Below are 13,014 nucleotides of genomic sequence, written 5' to 3'. Positions count from 1 at the left end.
GGGATAAAGTTCAAGAACATCGGTTAACTTTCTTTAACCAAACTGAGCCGTCTGAAATGGTTTCGTCACACACATCTCTTTCACTTCCGAGATGCTAACGTTCGAAGGACCGGCCAGAGTAGCATTACTGCCTCAAGACAAACAACTACCTATCCCCACTCTACCTCAAAAGATCCCTGGATGGGTCACTGTGAGCAAAGCCTTAGCTCTACTTCTTCTCTTGCTGGCTTTTGCACAGTCAGGGGAGGCTGCCCGCTCATATTAAAGCCTTCCTCCCACTGGTCCACACACACAGGACTGTCAGGCCAACAGCTCTCTGCCCTGTCCCCCTGATCGTGCCACAGTCTATGATGGATGCTGCCAAGCTCTTCCCATGGGCAGATGCTCAAGTCAGCTCAGCCCATTCTACCTTCCCCGTAAGTTTTCCGGGAACATCTGCACAGAAGACCAGGAGCCACCTCTGCAGGGGCCATTTCAGCGCCTGAGCAAAAGTGCTGGCAATGCCATGTGCATCATCTGCCCGAGCTGATAAAAGACAATCTGTGGGTGAAGGGTTCAAAGTCACTCTCATCTACAGGCCTGAAAGACGGAAGCCTGGCACACGGCAATGGACCACGGTAAGTCGTCACACTTGTCTTTTAGTACCCGCTGCTTTTCAGAAGTTTAATTACTGATATTTCAAAACTAGAAAATCCCATCTAAAAATCAAGACTTTGAACACCCCACCCAAAACAAGGAAGACCTCAGCAAACTGTAGGCTAGAAGAATCAGAAGCAGGTCGCCCATCAAGACCCCAGCTCACTATCATCGCTGTCTGCTGGATGTCCATGAACACTATCAGATAACACCCTGAGTACCCACTGTGTGTCAGCCACGGGAGGCTTGGGACACCATAAGGAGTAAACAGGATGAGAAATGATGCAACATTAACATCAGAGAAGAAGGGGCTTAAAATTGGAGGACACGGAGGATTTCTGCTTCAGAAAGACAGTAGCTGTGCTTGCCAAACTCCTCCCAGTGACTACTGCTAAAGCTCTTGTCTACAGCTCAAATCCAAGAAGACTCAAGAGGAGACAGGAGGCAGCTTGGTCAGAGACACTGGGCATACCCCCCCCCATGGAATGTTAGCACGTGTCCTAATTACTAGAGCTGAAGGAACTAGCAACCTAAACATGGCAGCAAACTCAGATAAACAGTGTTCCAGAAAGGCCTGCTCTCCGTCAACCATAGAGCAAGCAAGTGGCCAGCTAGAGAGGCAAAGAACTCTTAAGCTGCTTTACTTGGGCCATACTGCACAGAAAGGAATAAGGTAAATGATAGGTAGATGATAGACAGACAGACAGACAGATGGACAGACGACAGATGGATGATAGGTGGACTAACTAACCCTGTGGCCCCACAGTTCAAGTTAGCAAAGGGTGAGAGGGATACTAGACTTTTGCCTTTGATCAGACTGTGACAAGATGACTTATCCCAGCCCCTCCTTGCCCACAGGATGGTGTCGAGTAGACACATGATACTGTCATCCTTAAAGCAGAGAAAAAAAGCCACCTGCCCAACCTTTAGTGTCAATGGAGGCCATGTGAAGAGCCTAACTTTCATTTTTACTGATAGTAATGAGGTTCCTGCAGTCCTGTCAAGAGGAGTATGTCAGAGTCCGGCAGTGGTGGAGCACATCTTTAATCCCAGCACTCAGGAGGCAGAGGCAGGCGGATCTCTGTGAGTTCAAGGCCAGCTTGGTCTACAAAGCGAGTACCAGAATGGCCAGGACTATTAGACAGAGAAACCCTGTCTCAAAAAACAGAAACAAACAAACAAAAAGAGTATGTCAGATAGGTTGAGCGGAGAGTCAGTTCGTCCACCATGACTAGTGATAACGAGGCCACCCCTTCCATGGTGCGGCGTGAGACCAAGTCGGGAGCAGCAGCAAGGTATTTCCACCCCTCCCAGATAGAGAGGCATCATGGGCACCTGGTGGCCATCAAAAGGCCCAGTCCCCCAGCAACAAGGAGCGATTCCTCCTTCCAAAGCCAGCACAGCCTTAGACAGGAATCTCAACTCTTCCTCTGCCTGGAAGGAATATGATAGGAACATCCCACCCCCCCAAACAGAGCAGTGTCAAATAAAACCAACAAATGGTGACCATTTAAGTAATGTCCAGAGGCTCATCCTAGCAAAATGCCCAGATTTCAGTGAAAAAACATTTGTTCCGAGAGCCAGGGAGATTTCAGGTTGAATGAGTAAAGGCAATTGGTGGATGGCAACACCAGGACAACAGAAACATTCCAGCTGCGGCATCGATCTTGAAAGGGAGCACCAGGTAATTGTCAACATCCTAAAATAAATAAGCAAAGACAACATCTCCACAATGACATACAGATGATGCAAACGAGATGCTAGAATTTGGAATTCTAAGGTTGGGACTTAAAGCTCTGTGTGCAGCTCACCCGGAGTGCGGGAAACAGCAAAGAAGTATAGACTGGAGACAGGGTCATGTGAATTACCCTGCCTGAACAACAGAGAAAAATGAGCTGGGAGAAAAGAAGACAGCCCCAGGGACATGGGAGATGATAATGAAACATTCAATATTCATGTCACTGGAGCCCCACAAGGAAAGGAGGAAGAGAACAGGGCTGTTAAGCACGCAAAGAAATAGCGAGTGAAAATCCCAAATTTGGCGGAAGACACAACCTACTGACTCAAGAAGCCAAAGGAACAACTACAGAGTGAGATGAAACCCACACTGAGACACACCATACTCAGACATCTAAAAACTAAAGACACTGACAACATCTTGAAAGCAGACGCAGAAATGACATCTAAGCTCTAGAAGAAATGTGACTCAGATTATACAAGATCAGAAGTCACAGCTAAAAGATAAACTTGACACAAACAGCCAATAAACAGATTGGGGGATGCAAATCAAGCCTACAGGTAGCTTCCACCTACTCTAGTAGGAATGGCTATTATCAAGAAAACAAATGGTACAAATGCTGAAGAAAGTGTAAAGGAGTGGGGAGTGAGCCCTTACAACACATCACAGGGGGAGGGAGCCCTTACACACCATGGGGGGCCCTTACACACCATGGGGGGCCCTTACACACCATGGGGAGCCTTTACACACCATGGGGGAGCCCTTACAACACATCACGGGGGAGGGAGCCCTTACACACCATGGGGGGCCCTTACACACCATGGGGGAGCCCTTACAACACATCACAGGGGGAGGGAGCCCTTACACACCATGGGGGAGCCCTTACAACACATCACAGGGGGAGGGAGCCCTTATACACCATGGGGGAGCCCTTACATACCATGGGGAGCCCTTACACACCATGGGGGAGCCCTTACAACACATCACAGGGGGGAGCCCTTATACACCATGGGGGAGCCCCTACACATCATGGGGGAGCACTTAACATCATTGACAGACATGTAGATTAGTCCAGGTACTGCACAAATCACTATGGAGGTTTCCCCAACAAAACTTAAAACTGTGTTTCTATATGGCAGCTATACCACTGCCAGATCTAGATACACAACGGACTCTGAGCCCACATGCCACAAAGATATCTGCACTATTCTCGATAGCAAGATACACAGAACCAGCCTAGGTATCCAACGACAAATGATACAGGAAATGTGTCACACACATCCAATGGGTTCCCCCACACTTTGATTTTTTCAAGACATGGTTTCTCTGTATAGGTTTGGAGCCTGTCCTTGAACTCACTCTGTAGACCAGGCTGGCCTTGAACTCACAGAGATCCACCTGCCTCTGCCTCCCGGTGCTGGGATTAAAGGCCTGCACCACCACCACCCAGCATCCAGTGGAGTTTTATTCAGCCATAAAGAAGAATGGAATTGTATCAGTTGCAAGAAAGTAAGCGGAACTAGAAATCATCATGGTGAACCAGACAGTATAATGCAAATCTCTCCTATTTTCTTTTTTTTCTTTTTTTCTTTTTTCTTTTTTTGGTTTTTCGAGACAGGGTTTCTCTGCAGCTTTTTTAGAGCCTGTCCTGGAACTAGCTCTTGTAGACCAGGCTGGCCTCGAACTCACAGAGATCCGCCTGCCTCTGCCTCCCGAGTGCTGGGATTAAAGGCGTGCGCCACCACCGCCCGGCTGTTTTGAATTTCTTTTTATTGTACCATTATGCGTGTTAGTTGAAGTTTATTTGACTTCTGTGTGGTGTTTTCATGTGAACATTTTTATACAGATTGGTAGTGGCTATTCTAGGTATTATGATAAACGTAAGCAACTCACCACAGTTTACCAGTACTGTCATTTTAACGGTTAAAAGGAATGTAAAAAATTTACTTCCCCTTATCAAAACAGAGCCAACAAAAATCAATTAAAATGGCAGCTTTTAGCCCTAAAATGCCAATAATTACATTAAATGTAAATGGCCCAAATACAACACTTAAAGAACAGACTGGAAGAGTGGATAATGAAGCATGGCTCACTTTACCCCAAACTGCAGTCTTGTTTGGAAGACTGTGGCAACTTTAGGTCAGGCCTGGCTGTGAGAAAGGGTCGCTGGGTGCCTTTGAAAGTCCTGGGCCTACTCCTGGTCAGTATTACCTGAGTGGTTGCCTTCCACGGCTTCTACCACGACAGATGGAACCACTCCTACCACGCTTGTCCCCTATGACAAACAGAAATCCCTCTAAGACTGTGAGCCAAAGATTAACCTTCCCTTCCTTGCATTGTCTCAGCCGGGCCCTTTGTCATAGCAAAACAAGCAATATAAAATCTGACCACACTTTGTCCAAGCAACACGCTTCAAATAGTCCAATATAGGCAGGCTGAAATCAAAGCGAAAGTGATTAGCTATATTAATATCAAGTAGGCATTAGAGCAAAGAAAACTCCCACAGTGGAAACTGACTTTAAACCTAACTTTAACTTTGGATGTTATTTTTATATGCAACTAAAAGCCAGTGTAGACCAGTCGTCACTAGAGCAGCATGGCCTTAGATGCATTTTTATTTTAGTATGTATTAATTGCACATTAATGGAGTTTATATTGTGTTTCAATAGATATATAAAGTATTCACTTGCTTTCCTCTATCTGGTTTATTTCACTTAACTAAATATACTATAGTTAGGTATTTTTTAACTACAATTGACAGGATCTCCTTTCTTCTTTGTGGCTGCAGAATAATCCATTGTGTGTCACATTTTCTTTAGCCTTCCATCCACCGAGAGGCACCTAGGTTGGCTCTTGTGACAATAATAAACACAAGTGTGCAGTGGCTCTTAGGCACACTGCTTCTCGTTCGTTTGGTTACACACCCAGGAGAGGAATAGTTGGATAACTCGGGGCTCCCACTCTTCTCCACAGGGGCTTTTTAAATTTATAATTCCAAAAGCAACTGATGGCTGAGGACTTCCTCTCTTCTCCAGCATTTTTAATCTTTTCTTTTCCTGAGCTGTATCTTTTGAAAAGCAACTGGCCATGGTGGGTGAACAGATTGTATGAAGGAGGGCAGGCTCAGAGGTCTCTGATGGATCGGGAAGCTACTATGGACATGGGGGCCGGGAAGATGGCCAGGGCAGACCAGCGTGGCAGAGTTGGAGAGCGCCCGCTGAATTAGGGAAACACTTTCAGAGCAGAGCCAGGAAGAGGACCACACCAATGAACTCATGATGTGACGGGCCAGCAAGGCCCAGTTGTGGGCTTTGTTTCGTTTTATTTTATTTTATTTTACATAAGGGGCTGAACAGATGTTTGATATCCACAGAAGAAAACTGCAAGAGGATACAGACAACTTCCTGTCTGTGCATCTCAACTGGAATAGCTGAGCGGAAAGGTAGAACTGATTTATGTCTGTATCTAGGAGGAGCAGTTGAGCTAGAAGTACAGTTTTGAGATTCAGCAGTGCATTTGCTGTACTTAAATGTGGGTAAGCCTCCTCAAAAGAGCGCAAGTCTAGAAAACAGGAGTCAGAGGGCCAGTGTGGCACGGCACTGTGCAGTCAAGGGAGAAGAGTCATTAACAGAGCCCGGAGGAGCAGCCGGCTGACCGAGCGCAGAGGAACTCTGGCAGATGCTGCACTCAGACAGTGGTGGTTGGGCCAAATGTAGCCGAAGAGTTCAGATTGGGAAGTGGCCATCAGAATGAAGAACACTGAAGACCCACATATGCGTGGCCTCAAAGTACAGGAGACTTAATTGGAATGGGTTGACTAAAGCCCATGAAAGGGTGCTAACTTCATCAGTGTACCTGCTGATAAAGGAGAGGGAAAATAGAGGGAGGAACAGCCAAGGGGGTCTCTCTTTGAGAGACAGAGAACTCCTAGCTACATGGGGATGGAAATGAGATGCAGCCACGGGAGCAAAGGTTGAGACAATGAGAAGGGACAGGCTTGGAGGCACCATGGAGTAACCAGCCACCTGTATTTTGTTTCTTGGCACACCAAGAGACGCAGTAAAACACCCACACATAAGCAAACAGGGGCGCTCTGGAGTACTAAAGAGCAGCCCAGAGGAGAGGCATGAATGAGGAGTCGTGACTCAAAGATCAGATTCACCAGGGAGGACCCATGTCACAGCTCTGCTACTGGTGGACACAACAGGAGTCATTAGTGCTGGAGAGGGGTGTCCCCTGAACCACACAACATGGTGTGTGCCTAGGACCAGCTTGGGCTACATAAGACTGTCTGGGAGAGGGAGAGAGAGAGAGAGAGAGAGAGAGAGAGAGACAGAGACAGAGACAGAGACAGAGACAGAGAGAATATGAATGAGGAGCTGGGAATAGGAACAGCTAGAGGTTAACACCACCCATGATGAACCCCTCCCTCCCAGGCTGATGCTGCTCTTGCCAGACTTCAAGAACTCGGACTCAAACTGCCCACACCCTTCTGAGTGCCAACATCCACAACAGGCTCACCTGCTACAAACTAAAGTACCACATCCATTCTGTTCACTAACAACTTGATTTCCTGGCTAAAACCTGCCCGTCAACATGTCCCCGATATACATGACACACACATCTCCACATGTGCTGGGCAATACAGTTAGCACTCGGTGTACTTAATAAACCTAAAAGCCGATCTTAATAGGAAGGAACACTGTTTTCCAATGTGCTTTAAAAGCAAATCCCAAGGGACTCCTGAGTTATAAGACAAAAAGTAAGAACTGTTTGGGTTATATTGTATCTTTCAGTTATTAAAAACTCCAAACCAACTCAATTTGAACATCTACTCCAGGACCCTGGCTTTTAAACCAAAGTGCACAGATTTATGGATTAATTTGTCAAACAGTCTGTGTGAAAGACAACAAGAATATTTCATCTTTAATATATTTTTCCGATGCTTCGAAAAGGAAAAATAAATAAATCATTATAGATTTTGCAAAGTGCGTTTTTATCTTTTTTCTCTAATGAGTAAGTGAAACAAAAGACATTCATTGTCTCCCTAGAGAAGCTCATCATTTATTAGGGCCATCTTTCCCCAAAGCATTTGTCCATAAATGGCCAGCCTGCTCAGTCGGTATCTGTCTGCAAGAGCATTTCTCAGGGCTCCTCACAGCCACTCAGCCTTTTTCAACTTGATGCATTAAAAGAGAAAGAAGGGGTTACCAAAAAGCTATATTAAGGCCTTCCCCGTTCCCTACTGTGTTGTCAGGTCATGTGACAGAGGCTGTGAGCATTGCCACATAAAATCACAAAGTAAATTCAACGTGGAGCCCATGACACTGGGTGGTTAGACTAGGAGAGGAAGAGGGAAGGGATGGTACTGGTCCCTGGACTTTCATGGGAATATGGCACCCGTCCCAAGGAGGTTAGAAGGTCCTGGGATGAAAAGAATATGTCGATTCATACAGAATCCAAGCCAGAGCATCCATCCACAGTAGGGCCTGGACCTCCCTCATCAACAGTGACTACCACCAAGAGAAACTGCTATCAGATGAAGCACAGCCAGTCTGGTCGGGGAACGGCCAGAGTGGATCTTTACAGAAGGAAGCCACAGTGGCAGCTCTCAGCTAGCTGAATTTACTTCTAGCAGCTCGAATCACTGCTTCTATTTAAAACTCTTTTAAAAGTGTTAAGTAAATTACTTAAGAATTTCAGCCAGGTGGTAGCGACAGCAGTGTACACCTTTAAATCCCTCAGGAGGCAGAGGCAGGCAGATCTCTGAGTTCAAGGTCAATCTGGTCTACAGAGTGAGTTCCAGGACAGCCAGGGCTACACAGAGAAACTCTGCCTCAAAAAAAAATTCAGAGCTGAGACATATACACAAACTATCTAGATGGATGGATGGATGGATGGATGGATGGATGGACAGACAGACACTCCTCCCCACCTCTATGTGTATGTGTGTGTGTGTGTGTGTGTGTGTGTGCGTGTGTGTGTGTATTTACAATTCACACACCATGCAGCTCATTTAAAGTGTACAATCCAGGGGCTAGAGAGATGGTTCAATGATTAAAAGCATTACTGCTCTTCCAGAGGACCTGGTTTCAGTTCTCAGCACTCATACTGGGTGGCTGACAACCACCTATAACTCTTGCTCAAAGGGATCCAATGTCCTCTTCTGGCTTCCTCGGGTACCCACACAGTACATAGCACACACGTGCATATGCACACAAAAAAATTAATAAAATAATAATAAATCTTTAAAAAATCAAAAGTTCACAGTCCAGTGGTTTTTAGTATACTCCGAGTTTTGTGAACATAGCACTACCAAGTTTAGCACAGGGACCCAACTTCAGAATCCTCTTGCCATTTGTCATGCAGAGAGAGAAGCCAAGGAGGCCCAGATGGGTTAAGTCCAAGGTCGCAGAGCTGATCATGGCAAGGAGCCAGCCCTGAATCCCTGGGAATTACTAGCCACTGACATCATCCGGGACTCCCTTTCCCTGCCCTTGGGAAAGCTCGGAGTGAATTAAAAACCCACTGTGAAAATGTTGTTTGAGAACATCTGGCATTTCTTACTGCTCTGTTCCCTCATATAAATTAAACACAACCGACTTTCTCCAAGCCGGCTACACCGCAAGGTTTCTAAGAAAGATGCCCAGGACTGAGCTGGGGATGTAGCTCAGGCAGGAGAGTGCTTTGCCTAGTAAGCATGGCGCTCTAGGTTCAGTGCTCGGTGTTCAAAACAATTGTTCATGGTGCTGCCCTCCCATAAGCCCAGCCTCGGAGAGAGAGAAGTAGGACTCAGAAGCCTGCCATCATCTTAGCTGTATGGTCAAGGCTAGAACTAGACTGGGCTACACAAGACCTGAGGGAGCGAGGGGGAAAGAGGAGGGCAGAAACATCTAGAACAATATCTAGACAGTACTTTAACCACAGAATGCAGGTAAGTTCAGCGAGAATCTGGGATGTCTCTCTTTTCAATGAAGTACAAATAATTTCAGAGAAAGGAAGGAAAGATTTAGAGCAGTGGTTCTCAACCTACCTGTGTCGCGACCCTTCAATACGGTTCCTCATGTTATGGTGACCCCCAATCATAAAATGATTTTTGTTGCTACTTCCTAACTGTAATTCTGCTACTGATATGAATCGCAATTTAAATATCTGATATGCAGGACATATGTGACCCAGAGTTTGAGAACCACTACTTTAGACCATAAGTAGGCACACACACACCCCAAGAACAATGACTGAATGTACTCAGATCCCTCCCAGGTCTTCTTGAAGAGAGATGAAAAGAAAAGGGGCTCATTTCCTGCTAAGGAAAACAATGTTAAAAGTGTGGTCAACAGTTACTCAAGCAGGGCTTTGCTGGAAGAAGTTCTGGGACTCCTGGCTGCCCGGGTTAGCTGCTCCAGTGTTACTGCAGAAGTAGATGCTAACGGCTTCAGCCTTACTGCCTATCTACTCGCTCTCTCTCTGTCTCTGTCTCTCTCTCTGTCTCTCTCTCTCTCTGTATCTCTGTCTGTCTCTCTCTCTGTATCTCTCTCTGTCTCTCTGTCTGTCTCTGTCTCTCTCTGTATCTCTCTCTGTCTCTCTCTGTGTCTCTGTCTCTGCCTCTGTCTCTCTCTCTCTGTATCTCTGTCTGTCTGTCTCTCTCTCTGTATCTCTCTCTGTCTCTCTGTCTCTGTCTCTCTCTGTATCTCTCTGTCTCTCTCTGTGTCTCTGTCTCTGCCTCTGTCTCTCTCTCTGTGTCTCTCTGTCTGTCTCTCTCTGTATCTCTCTCTGTCTCTCTGTCTGTCTCTCTGTGTCTCTCTCTGTGTCTCTCTCTGCCTCTCTCTCTCTCTCTCTCTCTGTCTCTCTCTCTCTCTCTCTCTCTCTCTCTCTCAGTTAATCCTTAACTTCATTTATTCCTCACTTGAGCACCAGGCTAAGCAGTGGTCCAAGTGTGGCGCCTCCTAGAGTCTTTATTTAGACTGTTGTGTATGTTTCCACTTGGCTCAGCTTTCCCATTCTAAAATGCCCATTTTAATTGGAATGTCCCCCAAATCAATACTTCCAGTTCCAGACACCCCCCCCCAGTGCAGGATTCACCCATGGCCAAAGGCCAATGACAACTGAATATCCGGCAGACTTCTGTAAGTACTAGAGATCAAACAGAGGACCCACCATCTCTGCCCTCACCCAAACGGCCCCTCCTCCAGGATTTCCACCACCCTGAATAGCACCACTGTCCACCCCATGTCCCCTGCTGGGAACAGCCATCACTCAGTTTCCTTGTGGACCAGCTGGGACTGAGGGGCTAGCCGCGTCTTTCCGCCTGGGATAGAGAAGAAGAATTTTCTCATGCCAGCTGCAATCTCAAGATCGATTTGTGGGAGAACCAGGGGTGGAGCATCGCCACCGACAGGGACTCTAAATGCAGTCTGTCCACCTGGGTTCTAGCAAAACTGAGGCTGGGGATGGGGTAGGGGCATGGCAACAATTCCGTAGGTGCTGGTGAGGAGGTTTTAACACCGTGGGCTCTACCACTGCTAGAAAACCGTAGTGTTAGAATGTAAATTTGCTTGTCACACACACACACACACACACACACACACACACCTCTTTTTTTCTGTGTCCCTGTTTCCAGCTTCCTCTGTTCAAAATGCCCTCCCTCCCACAGCCCATAGCCACAATTACTTTTCGTGTTTAATCCCCAAATGCCTTGTCTTCACCTCCTGGCAGCTTCTCATGAAGCCCCCACAAGAGTCACCTGCTATCCTTCAGCGCGGAGGTGTGTCTAGCGTGGTTTGTTTACGTATGTGTTTTGGGTCTCCCCATCACCAGGGCAGGAGCCTGGTGCCAAGCTCGAGCCAAGCCAGGGAAGAGGGCCCACAAGGGAAGGACCACAGCGGCGAGCCCCAACCCCAAGGAAGCCAAAGCAGAGATTGGCGGGCCCCAGCCAGGGGACTAGTACAACGTCCTGAGGAGACACCCAACGGAAAGGCTGGAGATACCTGGGCAGGAGGAAGGCCTATCTGGGTCGTGGTCCGGGTGACTCTCCTTCCTGCGCTCATCCCGGAGCCCACCACCTCCGACCTCGCCACCGCCAAACCGCTCCTATTTACAACCGCCAGGGCGCAGCCGGAGACCCGAGACTCAAGGGAGGAGGCACCACCGCGCGCAGCACAGAGCGCGCGACCGCTACCCGCCCCCACGCCCTCCTAGGCGACCAGAAACCCAGCCCGAGGGAGGCCGACGGGAACCCCGAGTCCACGGCCCGCGACCCCCGTGGGGACACCGCCTCCAGGTCCCCTTCCCGCGCGCCTCCCTACCTGGCTGGCTTTGTGGAACTGCTTTTTGAGCCCGGCCACCGACATCGCGGCAGCGCCCCGCCCGGCGGTGGTCTCGGGGCTCCGTCGGGCCACGCGGCCGCGACGCTGAGCGGAGCGGGCACCCCGGGCGGTCCCCGCGCGCCCCACGGCCACGGCCACCGCCACGGCGCTGTCACACTGGCACACGCGCGCGCGCAGATAGCAACACCGCGTTTCGAGGTTTGGACGCAGCCCATTGGCCGAGCCTTGGCGGCATGCAAATAAAGCCGCTGGGACCGCCCACGCCTCATTGTTGCGTGGCGACCCGGAGCGCTTGAGCCAGGAAAGAGGCTAGTGGATGGATATCCCCGGGATGCGGAGAGCCTCTCGGGACTTCTTTAGACCAGTATGGGATGCAGCTGGCTCTGAGACTGTTCTGGACCCGAGGTCGTCTCTCTACTTTTCTGGGACTTGATGTGAAACCCGCTTTCACTCACTGGCAGCAACATTATCTCCCCTAACACACACACACACACACACACACACACACCCTTGCCCCGCGAATTTTAGATTGCTGAGTGATATGAGGAAGGAACGCCGGGGTGTGCATCTCAGGAAGAGAAACACTACAGAAACCGGGCTCTGTACTTAGTTGGGCCAGAGCTGGTTGTGGGAAGCTAGGGGGTGTGCTCTAGCAATCTGGGGTCCCTGGGAGGGAATTACTTGGTAAGGTTTACTAATAAACTCACACTAGTCTCACAGATGACAGAGCCCCTTGTCAGCTACACCACTGCAAGATGCCAGAAACAGGGTCTTCCATTCCACTCCTTACCGGAGAACTTGCCATATTGGTCTCCAGGTGTGTCTGTTACACAAGACCTTTTCACAGGGTTTAGAGGGCGTTGTTGAACAGCGGGTGCCCGGTCACGGAAACGGAGCTTTACATCAATGCATGTGCCACCAGCGAGTCTACTGCTTTCCTTGAACCTGGCCTTTCAAGGACCCTGTGGCCCTAATCCACTTTAGCAGAGTTTCCATACTGAAACAAGCACCGGCCAACTTTCACTCTCTACCTAAAAGAAATGTCACTCCATGGACCCTCTCCAAATCTGTGCCTAGGTTTGCTCGCAACAGCTGGGGAAGTGTAGAGTCCATAGCGTTCTTCCTTTGCCGTGGGAAATGTGGGCATCTTTTTTTTTTTTTTTTTTTTTTTTTGGTTTTTCGAGACAGGGTTTCTCTGTAGCTTTGGAGCCTATCCTGGAACTAGCTCTTGTAGACCAGGCTGGTCTCGAACTCACAGAGATCCGCCTGCCTCTGCCTCCCGAGTGCTGGGATTAAAGGCGTGCGCCACCACCG

The 13,014-nt window shown here is 48.4% G+C and overlaps 1 protein-coding gene across 2 annotated transcripts in view; it reads right to left on the bottom strand.

The window, feature by feature from the left end:
* The window catches only part of Sh3gl3 (SH3 domain containing GRB2 like 3, endophilin A3), a 113,052-nt gene extending 101,220 nt beyond the window's left edge, over positions 1-11,832 (bottom strand). For both annotated transcript variants that reach the window (XM_038313730.1, XM_038313732.1), the window contains exon 1: positions 11,680-11,832. In XM_038313730.1, the coding sequence (XP_038169658.1) occupies positions 11,680-11,724 (45 nt within the window). In that variant the 5' untranslated portion in view covers positions 11,725-11,832. The remainder of the gene's footprint in view (positions 1-11,679) is intronic.
* Positions 11,833-13,014: the final 1,182 nt, after the last annotated feature.

The sequence above is a fragment of the Arvicola amphibius genome, chromosome 12 (genome assembly GCF_903992535.2).
Source record: "Arvicola amphibius chromosome 12, mArvAmp1.2, whole genome shotgun sequence".
NCBI classification, from domain to species: Eukaryota; Metazoa; Chordata; class Mammalia; order Rodentia; family Cricetidae; genus Arvicola; species Arvicola amphibius.
This window is presented reverse-complemented; position numbering and strand designations above follow the sequence as displayed.